We start from the raw sequence: 18,447 nt of genomic DNA, 5'->3' as shown, positions 1-18,447 counted from the left end.
TGGGGTGTCTCCACACTTTGTTCCACCCACGGACACACCTGAGGACTGGGGCCAAAATCTAGCCTGTGGGATAGCTTCTTGGCCTGGATCAGGCATCTTTCCAGCACTCTCAATTATTTCCTCTTGTTTGGATCCCCCTCCATCCAGAACCAGGCCTACAACTTGGGTAGCCTGGCTACAATTTCCGCAGCCTTGGAATCGAAGGAAACCTCTCCTTATGAATCTCTTCTTTGCAGCAGAGCCCGAGGGGGCTGTGCCTTGCCGAGGAGACCCCCATCCTGCCCAGGCAGGGTCCTGGACAAGGTGGGCACCCCCCTTCCCCCTGTCGGGTGCGTTTCGGAAGAGAAGTGGCTGGCGAGGCACATCCTTCCGGGTAGTAGCTCTGTCCCGGCACTGGGGACCTAGGCGAGTTAGAAGGACAGGGCACACGCAGAGAAAAACCCTTTCCCTGTTCGTCCAGGTGAGGAGCAGCCGAAGGCTCTGAGAAACCGGGAGTGACCGAGAGGGATCCGCCCCCGCCCCGCCGGTGAGTGCCTCGCGACCCCGGAGGTGGGCAGAGCTAAGCTCTCCATAGCCCGGGGGCTGCCGGCTTCTTTCCAGCCGGCTGGACGAGGGAGGGAAAGAGAGAGAGGGAGGGAGGTAGGGACAGAGGGTGGGAAATTGCGGCGGGGTGGGGAGGGCGCTTCAGACACACCTGCTGGGGCGGCGAGGCGGCAGCTCGGAAGGAGCGGGGAGCAGCCTCCCGGAGTGGCGATGGCAGGTAAGGGGCGAGCCCCGGTCCGGAAACGGGGTCTCGGGGCGGCGGAGCCCCGCTGGACCCCCTCGGCTGCTCGTCGGCATCGCCCCGGGACGTGAGTTTCGCCCTGGATCGGGAGTGGCGGTGGTGGTGGGGGGGATGTCTGCGCTTCTTTTCCTCTTCCCCAGGAACGGCCTCCGCTTCGGCATTTCTCGAAGAGCGCCTTCAGACCGGCGAAAGGGAAGCGCTCCCTCCGCCCGGGAGGGGGCTACTCCGGGCGGGAGCTGGGCTACTTGGTCTGGAACTTTCTGCACACTCCTCCCCTCTCTTTCTCTCCCTCCCTCTCCCCTTCGCTCTCTGCCGAGCCTGCCTGCCGAGAAGCTGGTCGCGGCTTGCACAGCCAGCTTGAGTTTCCTGGAGAAACAGTTTGACTTAAAGGGATAAATCTGCTGTGTCCTCCTCCAGCATACTTGTGTCTATGTGGCAAGAGTCTCAAATGAGAGTTCAGTTTCTGCAAGAAACACTTTTTATTCAGCCTAGAACAATCCATATCTGTATTTCTATTTAGGCTCCTAAACTCTTTGGTGCAGAAAATGAGACACTTGGGAATCTTCTGTGGTGTCAACAATTCTCTGTTCCTGCTATCTTTCATCTGTCAGACCCCAAGCCTCCTCTGTTTGTATTTGGAGGATTAACTTCTGCACAGCTCTCTTAGCCATCCACCTTGTTGTGCTGGCTGTCTGCAATAGCATGATACTGTTTTCACCACAAGAAAGAAAAAAAACCCCAAAACCCAACAGAACTTTACCCCCAAATTTCCAAAGAAAAGGAAAAAGACTAGGACATTTCCTTCCCCACTGGAACGTGAACCTCTGCCCTGCCCCTGGGGATGTTTGTGTGCCTGGGCTACGAAAGCTGGACTTAATGCCAGCACCAGAGAAGTAGGTAACTATGCACATGTTAGAGGAGAAATGGCTTCTAAGTCTCTGGAGATCTTTGCTGTGCTTTGTCTCGACAGCTAAAAGGATTTGTGCTGGCCTGTGGAGAAGACTTCATTTCTTGAGTGAAAATAGGTAACACTGAGTTGATCCATAGCTGCAGAGAGAGCACATTGTGCGTACCTCCTCCATCACAGCTTGGAGGACTTAATGGAGCTATTTCACCCTGGCTCTGAGAAGTTTTGGTCCATTCACTTGAGGAGTTCTCTCCTGCTTTATTTGGTTGGCACAGTGCTTGCCTTGTTGCTACATATTTTCAGGGCCCCACAGGGCTATGTGGAAGATACATAAAAGATATCCTCATTCCTGCTGATTCCAGTACTTGTAACCAAGCCTCTCTGTGGGATGGTGCCCTTGAGAACTTGTTTGGTCACCAATGCTTGGTGCACAGTGCCAGGGATTCATTTGCTGGATACTTTCCAGCCCCAGGTATGACAAAGCATGTCACAGGCTGTCAAACTCTTGGTCCTGAGAGTTTCCCATTCTCAGGGATGGGACAAAAGGGAAGATGTGTGATGGATGGGGGGATTTAAGAATGTTTGAGAGATAAGGATGGTATCTTCTCTAGACTTCCTACTGTATTGCCTTCTGCATACCTAAGGCTCTAGGTGAACACTCAAGATCCTGCTGAACCCATTTATATATAAAATGTTTTGTAATGTATCTGAGTCCCATTTGCAAGACTAATGGATCGTTTACAGGATCATACCTGGACTCATGTTCTCCAGTGCCTACTCATGCCTTCCAGCTGTGCTCCTCCATTATTCCTCATCATTTTATCCTTTCCTTTTATCCTTCTAGCTGTGGAGAATGTGCCTGTCCAAGTCAGCAGTATTTCAGAGCAGGAGGAGGAAGAAGGTACCATCTGGGAGAAGATCGAGAGTGCACGACACCAGCTGACCCGCTCCCTGAACCCAGCCAAGCTCACCCCGTACCTGCGCCAGTGCCGCGTCATAGATGAGCAGGATGAGGAGGAGGTGCTGAACTCATGCCGATTCCCTTGCAAGAGCAACCAGACAGGTGGGAGAAGACACAAACTTGCACTTGGATGGGCCTGGTTTGGGGGGGGTAACCTGGTTTTGACACAGAGTGGATGCTACACACACTGCACCACTCCTTCATCTTTCTTGCTTTCTGAGGTGCTCTGTACCCAGGGTGTCCCTTTGTGATCCTCCCCCTGCATGTACAGAGAAGAGGGCAGTACAATCACCTCATTCTCTCTCCTCTAGGCGTTCCCATTTTTGTGGATGGAAGTAGAACTGATGGAGATGCTATTTTCATATCATGAAGTGGGCCTACACAGTGTTCTCTCTGTTTTGCACGGAGTTCATACTAGCTCTTTTATCTGTTCTTCCAGGCTACCTGATGGACATCCTTCGGCGCCGTGGGAAGCGAGGCTATGAAGCCTTCCTGGAATCCTTGGAGTTTTACTACCCAGAGCACTACATGCGGCTCACGGGGAGGGAACCAGCCCAGCGCTGCTCTATGATCCTGGGTAGGAGCAGGTGTTCTGTTCTCTCTTCAGCTGCTGCTTGCATAGGAAGGGTCAGAAAATTTTGTGCAAGTTTACATGCCTCCATAAAACATGGTTCATGCTGGTGGCGTGTGAGGAATCCTGACAGTTCTGTACTCTGGAACTAGCAGGGAGGGAGCCACGTATACAAGTATGATAGAGTGTAGTGCCATAAGCCTGGGACAACAAGGGCTGCAAACCCTCACGAGAACTTGTCATCTCTTGGTGGAGAACAGAGCATTGGGCAAATCTGTTTCTTGGGGTTACCCTTGTTTCAGCAGCCAAGAATAAGTTCTCCTTTGTCTCTCCCCAGATGAAGAAGGCCCTGAGGGGCTTACTCAGTTCCTGATGATGGAGGTGAAGAAAGTGAGGGCTCAACGGAAAGAGCACCTGCTGAAGGAACACCAGCTCCAGGTGAAAAACCAGGCATTGGAGCAAGAGCAGGTCCGTCTGGAGCAGCAGCTGAAGGAGCTCCTGAAGGTGCAGGAGCGTTGCCAGCGGCTGAGAGAGGAGTGGGACTCCAACAGTGTGGAGCTGCTGAGGCTAAAGGATGAGAACTATATGATGGCCATGCGCTATGCACAGCTCTGCGAGGAGAAGAACATGGCCGTGCTGCGGAGCAGGGACCTGCAGCTGCTGGTAGGATCCTGGGGAGCACAAGGGTGTGAAGTGGGATGTGGTGGGGGTCTGATGGCCAAGAAGGATGCACATGGATGTCTGCATGTGGTGGGTTGTGAGCATGAAGAAGCTGATGGCACACAGGATGTGTGTTGGGGATTCTGCCCTGCTCTTGATGGAAATGTGCCCTGCAGAGAGGTTGAGATATGGACAGAGTGCAGGAGGCTTGTCACTGCCTAAGGGCAGCTGGAGATACATCATCAGCTCCTGCCAACTGATGTAGTTGGAGGTACATCACTAGAGGAGCCAGAAGCAGGGCTGATGACGTCCCTGGCATCCCTGGATGCTCAGCCTGACTGCTGGCATAACAAGATGCCCTGCATGCTCCTGCCTGTGCTTGCTGCCCTGTGCTGCCTGCTCTGCTCTCTGGGCAGCACAGGCAGGCAGCAGGCAGCTCACTCTGTCAAGCTGTGTGTATTTACTCTTTGCCCTTCAAGGGTTTGTGTTTTCCTCTCTCTAATGAGGCCGGTGGCTATGCAGCCACCCACACTGGGTGCGTGTGGGCTGTCTGGAGCTGCCTAGCCTGCCTTGCTGAGCTAAGGAGCTTTTTGGCCCAGACTCCACTCCCCCTGCCACTCCCCACCACCTCCTTGTGTCTCTCATGACATTTGTAAGACTCATGCCCTGCATAGCTGAAGGAATTTGTGACACTGTACTCCAGCTGCCAAGCTCTCACCTCCTGCAAACACGTACCCATTTCCTGCCAGGGCAAGGACAGCCCTACTGTGAACCTATTAATAGCCCTTATTTTTAAGTGCTCTGCTGCCTTCTGGTGTTCCCCCTACCAATCTGAGCCTGGACTTCTCACACAGCCTTGTGATTACTTTTCATACCTCATTCTGTTCTGCCAGTGCTGGGATCCTCCCTTACCTTTTTTCTGGTATTCCTGCCAATGCCAGCTCCCCTGGGCCTCTTTGGAGCAGGGGATGAATCACTTATAGGTAACTTTGGGCTGAAGAAATTCCCCTGAAGGCAGTGTCTCAGCTTGCCTTCCCCTCCTGACTCTTGGGTCCAGAAGTGTCTTGGTCCTCAAAAAGTCATTGTAGGTCTTTTGGGTAGAGTCACAGAAGTAAGTAATTCAGTTCCTGAATCCCTCCTTGGCAATTTCAGCAGTGCTTCTTGGCTTTGATAGGTTTCTCCTCTTCCATTTCCTCTCAAAGCCTTACTTACCTGTGAAACTGGTTCTCTGATTAATCTAAGTCATTGCAGGTCTAGGAGGACCTTTCTTATTCTTAAGTCTCTGACCTCCGCTGTCTCCTGTGACATGGAGGAGTCTGAGACCAGGCCAGGGAATTAAGATGTTCCTGTACTACTCTGCAGCCTCCAGTAGCTTGAACCTCAAACACCTCCCAGGCCCAAGGTGGCCTCCCACACTGAGTAGTGGAATGCAGTGGATTTTTCTGCTGTGAATTTGTTTCCCAGCTGTCTAGGAGTCTGTCTAGGAGATATTCACAGCTGCCAGCCCTGGCAGTGCACCAGAGGTCCCATATCCACCCACAGTCAAGGCCAGTAAATTCCACATCACTACAGGCCAGCTGCACTGTGGATGCCCCAGGGTAGCAAGAAAGTTGTTGCACCAAGAGATGATCCTGAATCTGCTTATGCAAGGGTGTCTTCCTTATTTCCATGAGGGAGAGGCTTTTGTGTGCAGCTGTGTTGTGAACCTTGGCCCAGCAGTAGGATACTTCTTCACATGGTTACCTATGGTTGCCTCCTGTGCCTTACTTGCCTCCAGACCTGTTTTCTTCTCAGCACCTTCTCTGCTTCACTCTCCTAATAAGGCAGAGAGACAGGGCCATGTGTGTCAGACTGCTTCTTCCCTGGGTTGCAGGTGGACCAGCTGAAATGCAAAGTCTCCAGCCTGGAGGAGGAGTGCAGCCTGCTGCAGAAACAGCCATCGGCACCACCTCAGCAAGAGGCAGAGGAGCAGGGCCACCCTGACACCGTGTCTGAGCTGTGGGCTGAGAACCAGCGGCTCAAGGCATCGCTGCAGGAGCTGCAGGGCATGTTGCAGGTACCTACCAGGGCAGGGCAGGCTCCAGGTCACCTCCTTTCCTGGGCCACCCCCAGTGCTGTTTACATAGCCACTGGAAAGATGGGGAAATCATTGGTTTGGCCTGGCCCGTCCCATCCTCTGAGCATATTGCTTGGCTCTGGTGGCCGCTATTGCATCTGGGTAGTGATGGGTGCTTTTTTCCAGCTCTGTAATTCTTGATTGTGCTCACAAGTGTGACTTTTTGCCTTGGAGTGCACAGCAGATTGATGCAGGATGATGATGGCAGTTGTGCCAATCTGCCAGTCACTGTCCTGGTCTGTTGCTTTCTTGGTGCTTGTGGTGCAGTTGACAGCACCTTCTCACCTTTTAGAAACCCGGTGACGGCCCAGTGCCAGGCTCTGAGCAGATCCTCCTGGACATCCTGGAGCATGACTGGAAGGAAGCCCAAGACGACCGGCAGGACCTCTGTAAGAAACTCAACTCCCTGCAGAATGAGCTGCAGTGGGCCGAAGAGCTGAGAGATAAGGTAGAGCATTCATCGCTGTCTCTGTCCCTGCACACCAAGCAGGGCCTGGAAGAGAGGGGAGGGAGGGGGCTGTAAAGCAGTCACTTTCAGAAAAGCTAATGCTTGTTGCTTGCTGTTACCAGTACCTCCAGGAGGTGGAAGATCTGCAGTTGAAATATCGGACACTGCAGAAGGACTGTGATCTCTACAAGCATCGTATGAACACAGTCCTGCTGCAGCTGGAGGAGATCGAAAAAGAGCGGGACCAGGTAAATTGCTTCTCACAGGGCTTTGGATACCTTGTCCTTCCCCAGTGGTCTTGTCCAGCCAGGCCAGGGTGGGAGGTGTGAATCAGCAATGCAGTTCTGTATCTTTTCTTGCTCTCAGTCTGGCTTCTTGCAGGCCATCCAGAGCCGTGATGGGGTGCAGCTGCAATACTCCCAGAGCCTGATTGAGAAGGACCACTACCGCAAACGTGTGCGGGCCCTGGAGGAGGAGCGGGATGAGCTCCTAAGCAAGCTGAGCCAGGCAGAAGGGCTGAACAGCACTCTGCAGGCACAGCTGCAGCGGTGCCGAGGTGGCCGCAGCCTCAGCAAGGTGAGGGTGCCTAGAAGGAAAGGGAAAGAGGGAAGGCAAAGGGGTCAGGACTGATTTCTGGGGGATGCAAATGGGATGATGGAGTCCCTTCTCTCCCAGATGTGCAGTTCTTCCTACTCCCTCTGCTCCAACCTCAGCAGCACCTGGAGCCTCATAGACAACCCTACAAATGGACTCATAGATACTCTGGGCACTTCTGTTACCACAATGCCAGGGGATCCAGCCATTCAGAGCATGGTGAGTGCTTGACCATGTGAGGCTGGCCCTCAACTGAGGCCAGTGAAGGCACTGCTCAGGAAGGGCACACAGGCATTAAAGTGGCTTCATCATGGGGCTGTGACGCAGTGGAAGACTGGGCGCGGGGTGGTGTGTAAGGTGTGCGCAGATCTCAGATGCAGAGCTCTCAGTCTCTAACCAACTGGCCAATGCCATCCTAAAGTGTGTGAAAACTCTTCATCCCATATGATACCTAGAGACCAACAACCTCATGTAAGATGCTATCCTCCCTAAAAGGCTGTTTAATCTACGCATGCTAGAGGAGAAATCCAGACTCTTTTGAACCTTGTAGCAGCCTCATATAGTCTTTAAGGGAGTCAAGGTCTTTCCTTTGACTCCTTGAACTTGTCGTCTCAGGGCACCCTGAATGGGCATTTCCACTGGTTACTCACACCTCTGTGTGTGGTGGCTGAATGCAGTCTCTTCATCTGCTACTGCTCCCATAGTTTGCAAAAAGATGGGCTGCAGTGTCATGGATCTCTACCTGAGCTATCTGCTTCTGTAAAAGAACTCCCTGGGAGTTTGGAGGGATGTGGATTATCCTAAAGAGGGTTGTGGTAGCCAAGGAGCTGTTTGCTCCCCTGGCCTGAAGGGCGAGGAGAAGTGGTGGTGGGTGTTGATGTTGACAAGCATGTCTCTCACTCTCCCCAAGGACGCGACTCCTGACAGTGAGAAGGATATCAACCGCCTTTCTACCTTCCCCTTCCCTCCCTGCACCGGCTCCATCCTCCGTCGGCAGTGGGAAGAGAGGTGCATGCCCCACAAAAGGTGATTGCTGGGGGCTGCGTGTCTCCTCTGTGGGGTCTGTGGGGTCCAGGGAGAGCTGCCTGGCAGGGTTAGGATGAGAACTGAATGGAAAGGCTGGCTGGCTGTGTGGTGGCTGGAGGGGTGCTTGGGGGTGGTGGGGAAGTCTGTGGAGCTAAGATTGAGAATGGGATGCAAACAGGCTTTGGAAAACCGGCTACCTTACAGATCCATTTTATGTCTCCTTTGTAGTTTATCCTGTGGCTCCTTTAGCAGCGTTGAAGATGTAACAGGTACAAGGCTTTCCTCAATGGGTTTAGCTAAAAAGAAGTGGGGGCTGTGGGGAGAGGGATTGGACAACTGACCCTCCTTCACATCTCTGGTTTCTACAGCTCACTGCAAGGGCTCTGAACCTGTAGCATGGTACTATGAGCCCTCATACCCCTTTGTGCCTTGTCAGGCACAGCAGCTGGAAAAGTTGGCTTTTCCTCTGTAGAGCAGGTAGCTATTTGCATCAGCTCTGTTTGACTCATGGACAGCTGATGAGGGGAGTAGGTAATAGAAGAGAGAAATACCTTTTCCCTGGGGTGTTACTGGATATTCCCTTCATCTGCTACTACCTGTGTGATGAGTTGTAAGTCTCCTGGAGTGAAGCTCCTACTGCTGGCAGGTCCTGTGGTGGGTGCTGGTGGCTGATCTCTGGCCACATCCAGCCTGGCCCAGGCTGCTGCCTTCTGACCAAAATGGTGATTAAAGAAACGAAGATTTGCTTGTTCTCAGGAAACGCAGGAAATTCTTTTCTTGAGAGTGACCATTTAGAGTCTCCCTGTAGCCTCAATTTCCCAGTCAGATGCTAGAACATAGTCAGGAGAGGATGGCAGACCCTTGCCACCCCAGAACACAAGCTCCCTGCAGCATTAGTAGAGGTAAAGTGCTCCCTCTCCCTTTTGCTCTTTCCTAGGCAGCACTTTTCCTGGCACCTTGCTGGGGGCCTTCTCCTCTTCTTCCAGCAGCACCTACACCAGGGTGAAGTCGGAGATCTGCTTGTCCATGCTTTCCAGATGCAAAGAGGTCACCAGGAGGTGATTGCTTCTCTCTGAGCTGGGCACTTTGTGGTGGTGCTTGAGGGGGGCCATTTTGTGTTGCCAGGGACCATGTTTGAACCCTTCCTTTCTGCCCCTCCCATTGCAATCCCTTTCTCGCTAGTGGGAGAGGAGAGAAATGAAGATCCTGTAGGCCCTGCTCCCGAGCAGGACTTCAATTTTTTGCACTGTCCTATTGGTTACGGCAGGGGTGGAGATGTTGCTCTGGGATGGACATGCATCTGTCTGGGTAGGGAAGGACTGTGGGAGCTCAGCTTGGCTCTGGTGATGGGGCTGATGGGATAGAAGGGGCTGTGGGGTTTTGTAAGCTATGTACCCTGGTACCCATGCCCATGGCATGCTGAGTCATGGGCTCTGTGCTGCAGTAAACACCCTGTAGGTGGACATAAGGCATGGGGGACTAGCTCCTAGAAAAAGAAGTAAACCTCAGCTGCCAGACTTGGCATTTCTCCTTGCCAGGCCACTGGTGGTACAGCTCACTAGTGTGGGTCATCCCAGCAACCCCTCACCCCAGGAGAAGAGGCTCGGAGCAGACATCTCCATCATTGGAGGGAACAGGACAGGAATTTATGTCCAGTGGGTCAAACCAGGCTCACAGGTTGAAAAAGCAGGACTCAGGGAAGGGTGCCGGCTCATTGAGGTGAGTCTAGGAGTGGGCTCCTGTCCTGGTTTAGGATAAATTAGGGGAGACCCTCCAAAGGAATCCCCTAATAACAAAACCTCTACCACCCCTCCCCCAGCCCTGGGTTTGGGAAGGAATTTCTCGAACAAAGTGGAAAAACCCGGTTTACTGATAAATGAAAAAAAAACACCCCCCGACACAAGGGAAAAGGAAAAAAAAAGCTCAGGTTACTGTGAGGGGGAGGGCGCAGAGCTTCTTTTGCGGGCTCTGGAGATCCTCGGGCTTCTCGGGTCAGGTCAGGTCCGGTGCCGGTCCAAATCTTGAAGCGGGGGGAGGGAAGAAAGGGAAAAAAGGGGAAGAAAAAAACAAACAGAGGCGACAGAAAGAGAAAAAGAGCAAGCAAAGCAGCAATCCAAGCAGCAAAAAGCCAAGTGGCAAAAGCCAAGCCAGAGGAGCCAAAAAGCCAGCAGCCGAGCAGAGAGAGAGAGAGTGCCAGCCGAGCCAACAGCAAAAGTCCCAGCCCCACTCCCGAAAGCGGGGTGGGGTGGGAGGTGGGAGATGGGACGGGACAGCTGTTAGACATAACAAGGTAGTCCACGATATGGGATAGGAGGCACCGTCAACCCAGGACAGCTCCTTTTGTGGGTTTGCAAAGCACCTGAGATGATGCAAGGAGTATGAAGTGATCCTCAGTGCAAGATGACCTCTACCCAGCTTGAAGTCCACGTCCATTTCTCTTATTTTCCAGGACTGCTCCCTGTTTAGAGCTTTACACAGCACAAACACCCACCCAGGTCTCATGGCACTTGAGTTTACCTGTGCATGTAAAAATGCCAAGACCTTCTGAAACCCTTCAGAAACCCTTGAGCTGTGGGAAGGGAGGAACAAAAAGGAGTCACACGATTAAGATGGCTTTGTGTCCCTCTAGTTGTCTGTCACCTTGTAGTTTTCCAGAGCAGTTTGCATCCTGCATCCTGCACATGCCCAGTGCAAACCAGTCAATTCTGGAGCAAATTCTCAGGCCTTTGTGACCCTCCTGAGTTACAAAGAATAATTGCTCTAAATAAAGCTCCTAGAAGGAGGGAAGAGCATTTGTTTTGCCAAGAATGACACCACTTGAAATAAAGCTGTACTACTTGAATTAATATTCCACCTGTAATTGAAAACAAACCAGTGCTTCTGCTCCCACACACATTTATGCACACACACATTTCCTTTCATGACAGCCCACCATCTAGACTGGGTGATGGCTGGCAGCAGTTATTTCAGAGGCAGAAGAGGGAGCCAGACTGAGGATGCCTTTTCCTCAGATACAGTTTTTCCCAGACCTCCCTCACTTCGTAACACCTTTTGTGTAACCCTGATGGGTGAGGGAGCCTGGGGGGTGCGTGCTTTTCCAGCCCTTAGGTCTAATGGCATCGGGTCCTTGCTAGCTGAGGGTGCCATCGCTGAAGGAAGAGGTGCTTTCCCTAGAGAACTGCACACGGGAGGTTGCCTACCTGAGCCTGCTGCACTGGGATGAGCCGTCTAGTCTCATCTTTCAGCTTGACCTAGAAGGTAAGGTGCTGGCAGCTGGGTCACCTTTGAACCTGAACTCTCTGCCTCCCTTTCTAGACCCTCCACTCAAACCTGGAGATGAATCTCAGTTACTCTCTCTCCTCTCCTGTTTGGTCCTAGGCCACCATGTCAGACACAGGGGTTGGCTGTAGCTCAGTAGCTTTCCCTCTCTGGTGTGACTTGTGCATCCTCTGAGTTATGGGACAGAGGTACAGACCTTCTGTCTGTTTGCCTCCTCTGCACCCCAACCCCAATCCAGAGCATCGCAACTGTGTTGGAAACTTGGCTTTCTTATTGGTGACTGTTGTCTGTTCTGTCCCCACCTGTGGTGACCTGTGTTTTATGCTCCAGGATACAAGCCTCTGTGGGCAACCCTGGAAGAAGGCAAGAAATTTTCCGGAGACTCGTTCTATGTCCGCACCAATGTGTCCCTCCTGGAGCCATCTGACCCTTATGCACTGTGTGTGAGGTGTCGGGAGATCCTGCACGTCACAGACACCATGCACAAAGGCCGGCTGGAGTGGTACTGCTCTCGTGTTGACCCCTTGACCATGCGGGATCTGGACAAGGGCACGGTGCCCAACTACAGCAGGTAACCAGCATGAGGAGGGAGGCAGGGGGTACCTGCCCGATTTATCTGTGCTGGCCATCCCCTAGCAGTCCTGGGGCTGCAGACTCGCCTCTCAGTGTAGGATGACGAAGTCTTGTACAGGAAATGTGGTAGTGTTTGGGAGCCCTTGAGGGACTGGAAGGTTGAGTGAGGGCTTTGATATGCCTATGCTTCAGAAGGTCTGTGGGATTGATGAAGAGGTTCCCAGCGGGCTATGATCCATGGGGCTTCTGGAGTTCATTGAGTGCAAGCTTTCTGTCTTTTCAGGGCTCATCAGCTTTTGAAGATCCAGGAGAAGCCCCAGATGCCTGGGCAGCAGAGAGGCCACAGAAATAATGTAAGCCAAAAAAGCAGGTGATGAGGGCTGTGTGTGTGTGCCCATGGCCATCTCACCACCTCAAAGACAATCTGCACCATTCTGTTGGTAAGCCAACTTGTATAGAGGTGGCAGATGGATTAGGAAGCAAAGCTTTTAGGCCAGGCAGTGTTGCTGCTCTGTGGCTGCTTTTCTACCACTTCCCCACTTCCCAGACTGAACCTAATGGGTGGCAGACCTAATCCCTTGCTTTTTGTAAGAGTGCTCCATCCTTTTTGCCAGAGGATGTTCTGCAGCCAGTTTTGCATGTGTGTGAAAAGGGCAGTGCTCTCAGCCTAATTGCCCTCACTTTCTCCTCAGCTAAAGAAACGGGCCTTGGGCCAACTGCGCTTGGTGAAATCCAAACCACAGAGGAGCCCAGAAAAGCCCCCCCAGCAGCTGTGGCTGGACCCCTGCTCAGGTGAGCTGTTAGCCCTGTGCCTGCCTCATCACCCTTGGAGACTCAGTTGTACCCTCGTCATCCAACTTTTTGTGGGGAATAAACTGCTGTGTAACTCAAGGGAGTCCTAAAAAATGGGCAAGGGGTCTACATCCAGGGTATCTGTCCACGAGTGAGTGTTATGACCAGGGTGGGGTCTCTCCTGGGACATAAGATGGTTTGGTAGGTGCCTCCATGATTCAGGATGAGGAGGTGGTACAGAACAATGGGATGGTCTATAGGCTGGCCTGGTCTCCTGTGTTCTCACCTTTGGCTTTCTCTTCCTGAATGCTGTCTTCCAGATCCAGACATGAACCTGAAGCCTTACAGCCTGGTGCGCCCTGTGGTGGTCAAGACACCCCGTCCTGTGGTGCTGTCCCCAAGCTGCATTGCACCACGGCTCATCAGGAACCTGCTGGACTTGCCCAACTCTCGCCTGGACTTCCACGTATGCCCAGCAGGTAGGCAGTAATATATGGGTTGTCAGTTCATTTCAGTGAAGAGCTGCTCTTTTCTTGGAAGGTTGAGTTTTGGTCTCATGGGAGTCTTGGAAAGCCCATGAGATCTCTCTTCAGAGGAATCTCTGTTCTCCCACGTAATACCTGTTGATAGGTCACTTTTTTGGGCTGAGGATCTGCAAGATATTCCCTGCTATTTTTAACTGTGTCCTATCCCTTTGGGCCAAAGGGAACCCAGCCCTCCATTCTGGTCACCTGAGACGTGGGGATCTTCCCTTTTCCATTGAGTGCGTGGTGGTGTAGCATTGCCTTGCTGCTCTGGGTGGCTCTTCCCAGAGATGAAAATCCTGGCTGATGTGGGATCTGCAGGTTGACCTCATGCCAGCTCTTCCTGCCCAGGAACGGGAGGATCCAACTTTAGTTTTGTTATCCTCTTCCTTCTGCCTGTTGATGTGAGGCTGACACATGGCTGAAGAGGCTGTTGGGGAAAGGGCATTTCTCACATAGGGAATGTTCAGAGAGGAAAACTTCCTCTTTCCTCCTTCCTCCTCACTTCTCCAGTGCTCTTTTTTCCCAGTGTTTAGAGTTCTCCCTTTGCCAACTGCAGTACTGAAAAATGAGTTGGCTTATTTGTTTGCGGGATAATTATGGAGATAGTGAAAAATCTCTGTTTTGCTGAAGGACAGTTCTGAAAATTTTGGCTGCTGGGCTTCTCATCTGAGTGACTTGGCCATATATCCTGTCCTGCTGAGCCCTCTGCAGGGTCCCCCTCACACTGCAAGGGGGCCTGCTTCCAAGCTTTTACTGCAATTGGGAATTTACACTGAGGGCAAAAACTCCATTGTCCCCTGCTAATTTTGCCTGCTGTGAGGGAAGGAAAATACTCCATGAGCCTCAAGTCATTTCTCTTTTGTTTGCTGCCTGTATTTTCTTTTGATCTTCCAGGAGAGTCAGCTGCCTGCAAAGGAAACATGGCTTTGCAGGATTCAGGTCCACCTGGGAAGTACTGTGCCACCAGGCAGAGGATGCTCAGCCACCCTGGAACCTGGGATAACTGGAACATGCTCTAGACCCAGTTCCAAACATGCCTTCTGCTAAAAATATTAGTTTATTTCCATCTTAGGGACAAGCAGCTCCTAAAAGCCTTTTAATGATGCCTCCTCATGTTTCTGTGGCAGTGTGGGCAGCTGCCTAGAGCAGCATGGTGTGCAGGTAAAGCCTGGCACTTGCCTCAGCCACACTGGGATGCAGAGCCTGTGGCTACCAAGCCAGGTCTGGGTGTGTATGTTGTGTCAGCCTCTGTTGGAAGTTACCAGGGACACCTGGTTGTCCTTGTTTTGAGCATTGCTTTGACCATGCTGCAGCTCTGTATAACCAGCTCTGACCCCACTTCTCTGTCCCAGCATCATCTCTCTGCTACTTTCCTGGCACTGGCTGCTGTGTGCTGTTCTGCCTCTGAGCAGGCTGCCACCAGCAAAAGGAGATTCAGCTTGTCCCCATTTTCCTCCCACTCTCCCAGCATACCCCCACTCCTCTTGCTTCCTCAGCCATGGTGCTCACTTACAGGAGCCATCTATAAGCCTGTGTAATACTCAAACCCTGTAGAAAATCTATCTGGCAAGATAAAGTGGCCAGATATTTTTCTGCCATAGTCTGTTAGGGAGAGGTTGGGAGAGTGTGGCGGTGGGGAGGTGGGTGGATAATGTCTGTGAGCCAGCTTAGGCTGCTGTGGTACAACACAAGGTGCTGCTCTTGCCATGGAAGATGTCTTCAGCTGTGATATCTCACTTGTTTCCTACAAGAAAGCTGCAGGAGATGCATGTCAAAGTGTGATGCTGTAGAATTAGACTTGCTCTCCAGAATCCATAAACACTGAACTTGATAAGCACCAGTGCAGCAGCAAATGTGTGAGATATGAGGTAGAAAGTCCATGCAAGAGGGAGAAGGGGCTGACATCTCTCTCTATTTCCTCTTGGTTTACAGAAAAGCTGGCAGGAGGGGATCCCAGTGCAACCCATGCTCAGGAGCACCCTGTGTCTAGAACTGCTCCCCAGGACCAGAGGGAGAGTGGTCGAATCCACATGATCCTGGAGGCAATGAAGAAGGTGCTGAGGGTTTTCATGTGGGGAGAAAGGGCCAGGATGGAGCACCTCATTCAGACTGGAAGAGAGGAGGGGGCAGCTGAGTGGGGGAAGAGGGAGAGTGGTGTAGTGATAGAGAAGGAGCTGCTTGCTTGGGGGCTGTGTAATTTGGAGAATGATTCAGGTGGAGGTGCTGTGGAGTTGTGGAGCAGCAGATATGGACATTTGCCTGAGTCTCTGATGAACTCAGATAAAATAAATGGCAAATGGGGGTTTGTGGGGGAGGCAGTGGGACACGCCATACTCAGAAGTGACCTCCCTGCTCTCATATTCCTCATGTTCACCAAGGTGGCAATAGCTCTGCTCAGGGAGAAATGTGAGGCTGTGGGTGACAGCGATAACAAAGGTGAATGTAAAGATGAGCTGTGGCTGAGAGAGGGGTCCAGTGAGCTCTTGGGTTGGATTGGCAGTGATGGAGTGGGTGACCCTGCTCTTTAATTCTCTCCTTTTCTATTGGCACTGTCCATAAATCTCACTTTTAATGGAATTAGTATTGGAAAAGCAATGATATTGCACAGTATGGGGTTTGATTTAATGTAACTGTCAGGGGCTGGGGTTATTTTTTCTCCATTTAAATCAGTAAATCTATTCAATTTCCTTTCCAGAATAAACACTGCCTGCTAGAGCTGGGCATTGAGGGTGTGAGAGATCTAATTAAACATGAAATATACCCCATCGTTATCCATGTCGAGGTCACTGAGAAGAACGTTAGAGGACTCAGGTGAGGAAAGATGGGGTGGCATGGATGGAGGGTATCATGGGAGGAGAGGGAAGCCCTTGTCTCTGTTCAGAGACAGAACAAGGATCAGGTGAGAACACTGGATGAGTATGCTGGGTTTGGTGCTCTGAGGGGAATAATTGGCTTTCTGTACATTGGAGCACATTCCTGCCTCCACCTCTCTATGCCAAGGGTAACATTTGCCCCTGTGTTTTCCACAGGAACTTGCTAGGCAAGGCAGGCCAGCGGGACTCAGAGGTGCTGAAGGTGTGCCGTGGTGTGGAGCAGGCTCTCCATACCCTACCATGCTCCTGGGCCCGAGTGGAGCCCCACACCTGGAGCCACTCCGAGGAGCTGCCCAAGGTGGTTCGTGGATGCATCTTCCAGGAGCAAACCCACCCGCTGTGGATTGAGGAGGGTGATGACTGAGTGAGGGTGGTAGCAGAGCGGCTACTGCCACCTACTATCCCCAAGAGAGAGCTGCTCTCAGAGGTCCCTGCCTTCCCAAGTCCCTCCAGGTAGTGTGTTCTTCCTCCCTGAGGGGGTGCTGGTAGCTAAGGCCTCCCAGGGTAGCCTTTCTCATCCCCTTGAGGGCCACCAAGAGCCAGGAAGTAACAGATAGTGCCTCCCCTGTCTGAGCTTTCTGTATTTCATTAGAAAGATGTCTTCCATCATCATGGTGGAAACCACCCCTGTGGGCTGTTCCCTGTCACCTCGGGCTGCCCTTGTACATGGTCAGATTGACAGAAAGAGAACATAGGGGAACTGTGTGGGATCAGGCTGCATAGGAGCATTTCTCACACACATTTGAAGCTCTTTGCCCATCACCACCATCTCCCGTGCCTGGTGGCTTTGTGTGCTCTGGGTCCTCTCTTCCCATCTACCTCGCCTCTGGCCTCAAGGCACAGGGAGCACAATTCATATGCCTGTTACCCACTGCGGCTGGAGTGACACTAAGGTTGCAACAAACCCTCATTTTATAGCTGTTCTTTTCATTGCTTGTAAATTATTAATGGAGCCTTTCACTGGCAAATGGCCTGTAAAGGAGAATTAAATACCATTTATAATGGGAATGAGTGGCAGGCTATGGGCTTGTGTGTTACTGGGAAGGTATGGGTGATGCACGATGGGATATTTTTCTCCTCCTTTAGGTGAGACCCAGATGCCCAACCCTCCAGGGGAAAGAGGGAGCACTGCTGTCGTTGTTGTCGGACAGCAAGTAGTGTGGGGAGAGGACAGGCTAAGTGTGCCACAGACTAAGTCCCCTCCCTTTTCTACTTGGCCTCTGGCTTTCAGTCCCTTGCCTCTCCCCAGCACTGCTGTTGGTCAGGGTGCTTTAGGAAAGTCAGGGAAAAATTCACTTGAGTTTTGAATTGTGTCTGGCTGGGGTACCTAGAGCTTTGCATCCCTCCATGCCCTGGTTAGTGTGAAGTGACAAACCAGCTACCCCCCTCTCCTGGGGGACAACAAGGAGACTGAGCCCAGCCATGCTGCTAGGAGAAAAGGGGACAGTACCCCTGCAAGGTGGGGTTCTTGCCCTTACATGGGGCCAAGAGTGGGTTCAGACTCTGGCAGGGGCAAGGTGGAGGCTTTGGGTATCCACAGCAGTGCTCACTTAGGCTGTATGGTCCTGAATCCTGTTATGCAGCCCCCATTATCAGATGCCATAGGAGAGAGGTACCAGGATACGCATGCTGTGGAGAGGTGGTGGTTGTGGTGGTAGGTGTTCTTTCCTGAGGCATGCCAGAGGAAAATGAAGTCTATGGCTCTGGGAGGCTTGGGGCTTTTGGGGCGTGAGGTCAGGCAGAGTCCACTGATTCTAGGGTCAGTGGGAGAAGATGGGCAACCAGCACCAGAGTCAGGTCCTCTCTGTGTCCTCCTTGCCCCTGTGGTTTGACACTGCTGATGCCCTGCATTTGTGAAGCTCTGAGCAAAGATTAACTTGCTGATCTTCATGAGTCCCCTGTGAGGTGTTATTTTAGGCTCTAAACCAGTTGCCTGTGTCTTTTATGAGGACGAGAGTGAAGGGGAGAGAAAAGAAAATGAAGATTTTAACTTGCAGTCACTAAAATGTAGAGCAAAGTCCTTGCTCTGCCCTGGAGCCATGCAACTCATCTCTCAGGGAAGGGGGAACTGGCATACACAGGGCTCCAGATGAAAGCTCCCAAGTGGCATCCACTCCAGGGGATGCAGCCCAAGCATCCTGGCACAGCCAGTCTCTGGGGATGGTACTTGCCCTGCAGGCAAACAAAGTGGGATTCTTGTTGAGCTGATGAGAAGACAAGTCCCAAAACAAGTTCCCATTCATCCTGCCATGGATTTGGAGATTTGAATTTGCTGGGGAAAAGCAGCTCTTGATATTCAGACAAAACACTATGTGTGAGGCACTGCGACTCAGGGC

The 18,447-nt window shown here is 52.0% G+C and overlaps 1 protein-coding gene across 2 annotated transcripts; it reads left to right on the top strand.

Moving 5' to 3' along the window:
• Positions 1–660: 660 nt before the first annotated feature.
• Positions 661–17,484, top strand: CARD10 (caspase recruitment domain family member 10). Of its 2 annotated transcripts, XM_083858984.1 has the most exons (21): positions 661–760; positions 2,536–2,754; positions 3,092–3,229; positions 3,561–3,886; positions 5,757–5,939; positions 6,292–6,447; positions 6,570–6,695; positions 6,829–7,023; positions 7,123–7,260; positions 7,952–8,067; positions 8,296–8,336; positions 9,005–9,125; positions 9,606–9,786; positions 11,202–11,325; positions 11,677–11,917; positions 12,203–12,272; positions 12,612–12,711; positions 13,032–13,190; positions 15,171–15,292; positions 15,934–16,049; positions 16,268–17,484. In XM_083858984.1, the coding sequence occupies exons 1-21, from the start codon at positions 754–756 to the stop codon at positions 16,473–16,475; spliced, it is 3,087 nt and encodes a 1,028-aa protein (XP_083715110.1). In that variant the 5' UTR covers positions 661–753; the 3' UTR covers positions 16,476–17,484. The 2 variants fall into 2 exon arrangements, with proteins under 2 accessions (XP_083715110.1, XP_083715109.1); XM_083858983.1 differs by lacking the exon at positions 661–760 and having other exon boundaries at positions 2,264–2,754.
• Positions 17,485–18,447: the final 963 nt, after the last annotated feature.

This window comes from Zosterops lateralis, assembly GCF_965231275.1.
Source record: "Zosterops lateralis genome assembly, chromosome: 4".
Lineage (NCBI taxonomy): Eukaryota > Metazoa > Chordata > Aves > Passeriformes > Zosteropidae > Zosterops > Zosterops lateralis.
Note: the sequence above shows the minus strand (reverse complement) of the source record. Positions and strands in the feature narration are given on the sequence as shown.

Excerpts from the sequence above, each read along its gene's own strand:
- CARD10 (XM_083858983.1), top strand. The coding sequence starts at position 2,421 with ATGGATCGTTTACAGGATCATACCTGGACTCATGTTCTCCAGTGCCTA. Across the intron at positions 7,024-7,122 it reads GTGGCCGCAGCCTCAGCAAG|ATGTGCAGTTCTTCCTACTC; the intron begins GTGAGGGTGCCT and ends CTTCTCTCCCAG. Across the intron at positions 15,293-15,933 it reads TCCTGGAGGCAATGAAGAAG|AATAAACACTGCCTGCTAGA; the intron begins GTGCTGAGGGTT and ends TTTCCTTTCCAG.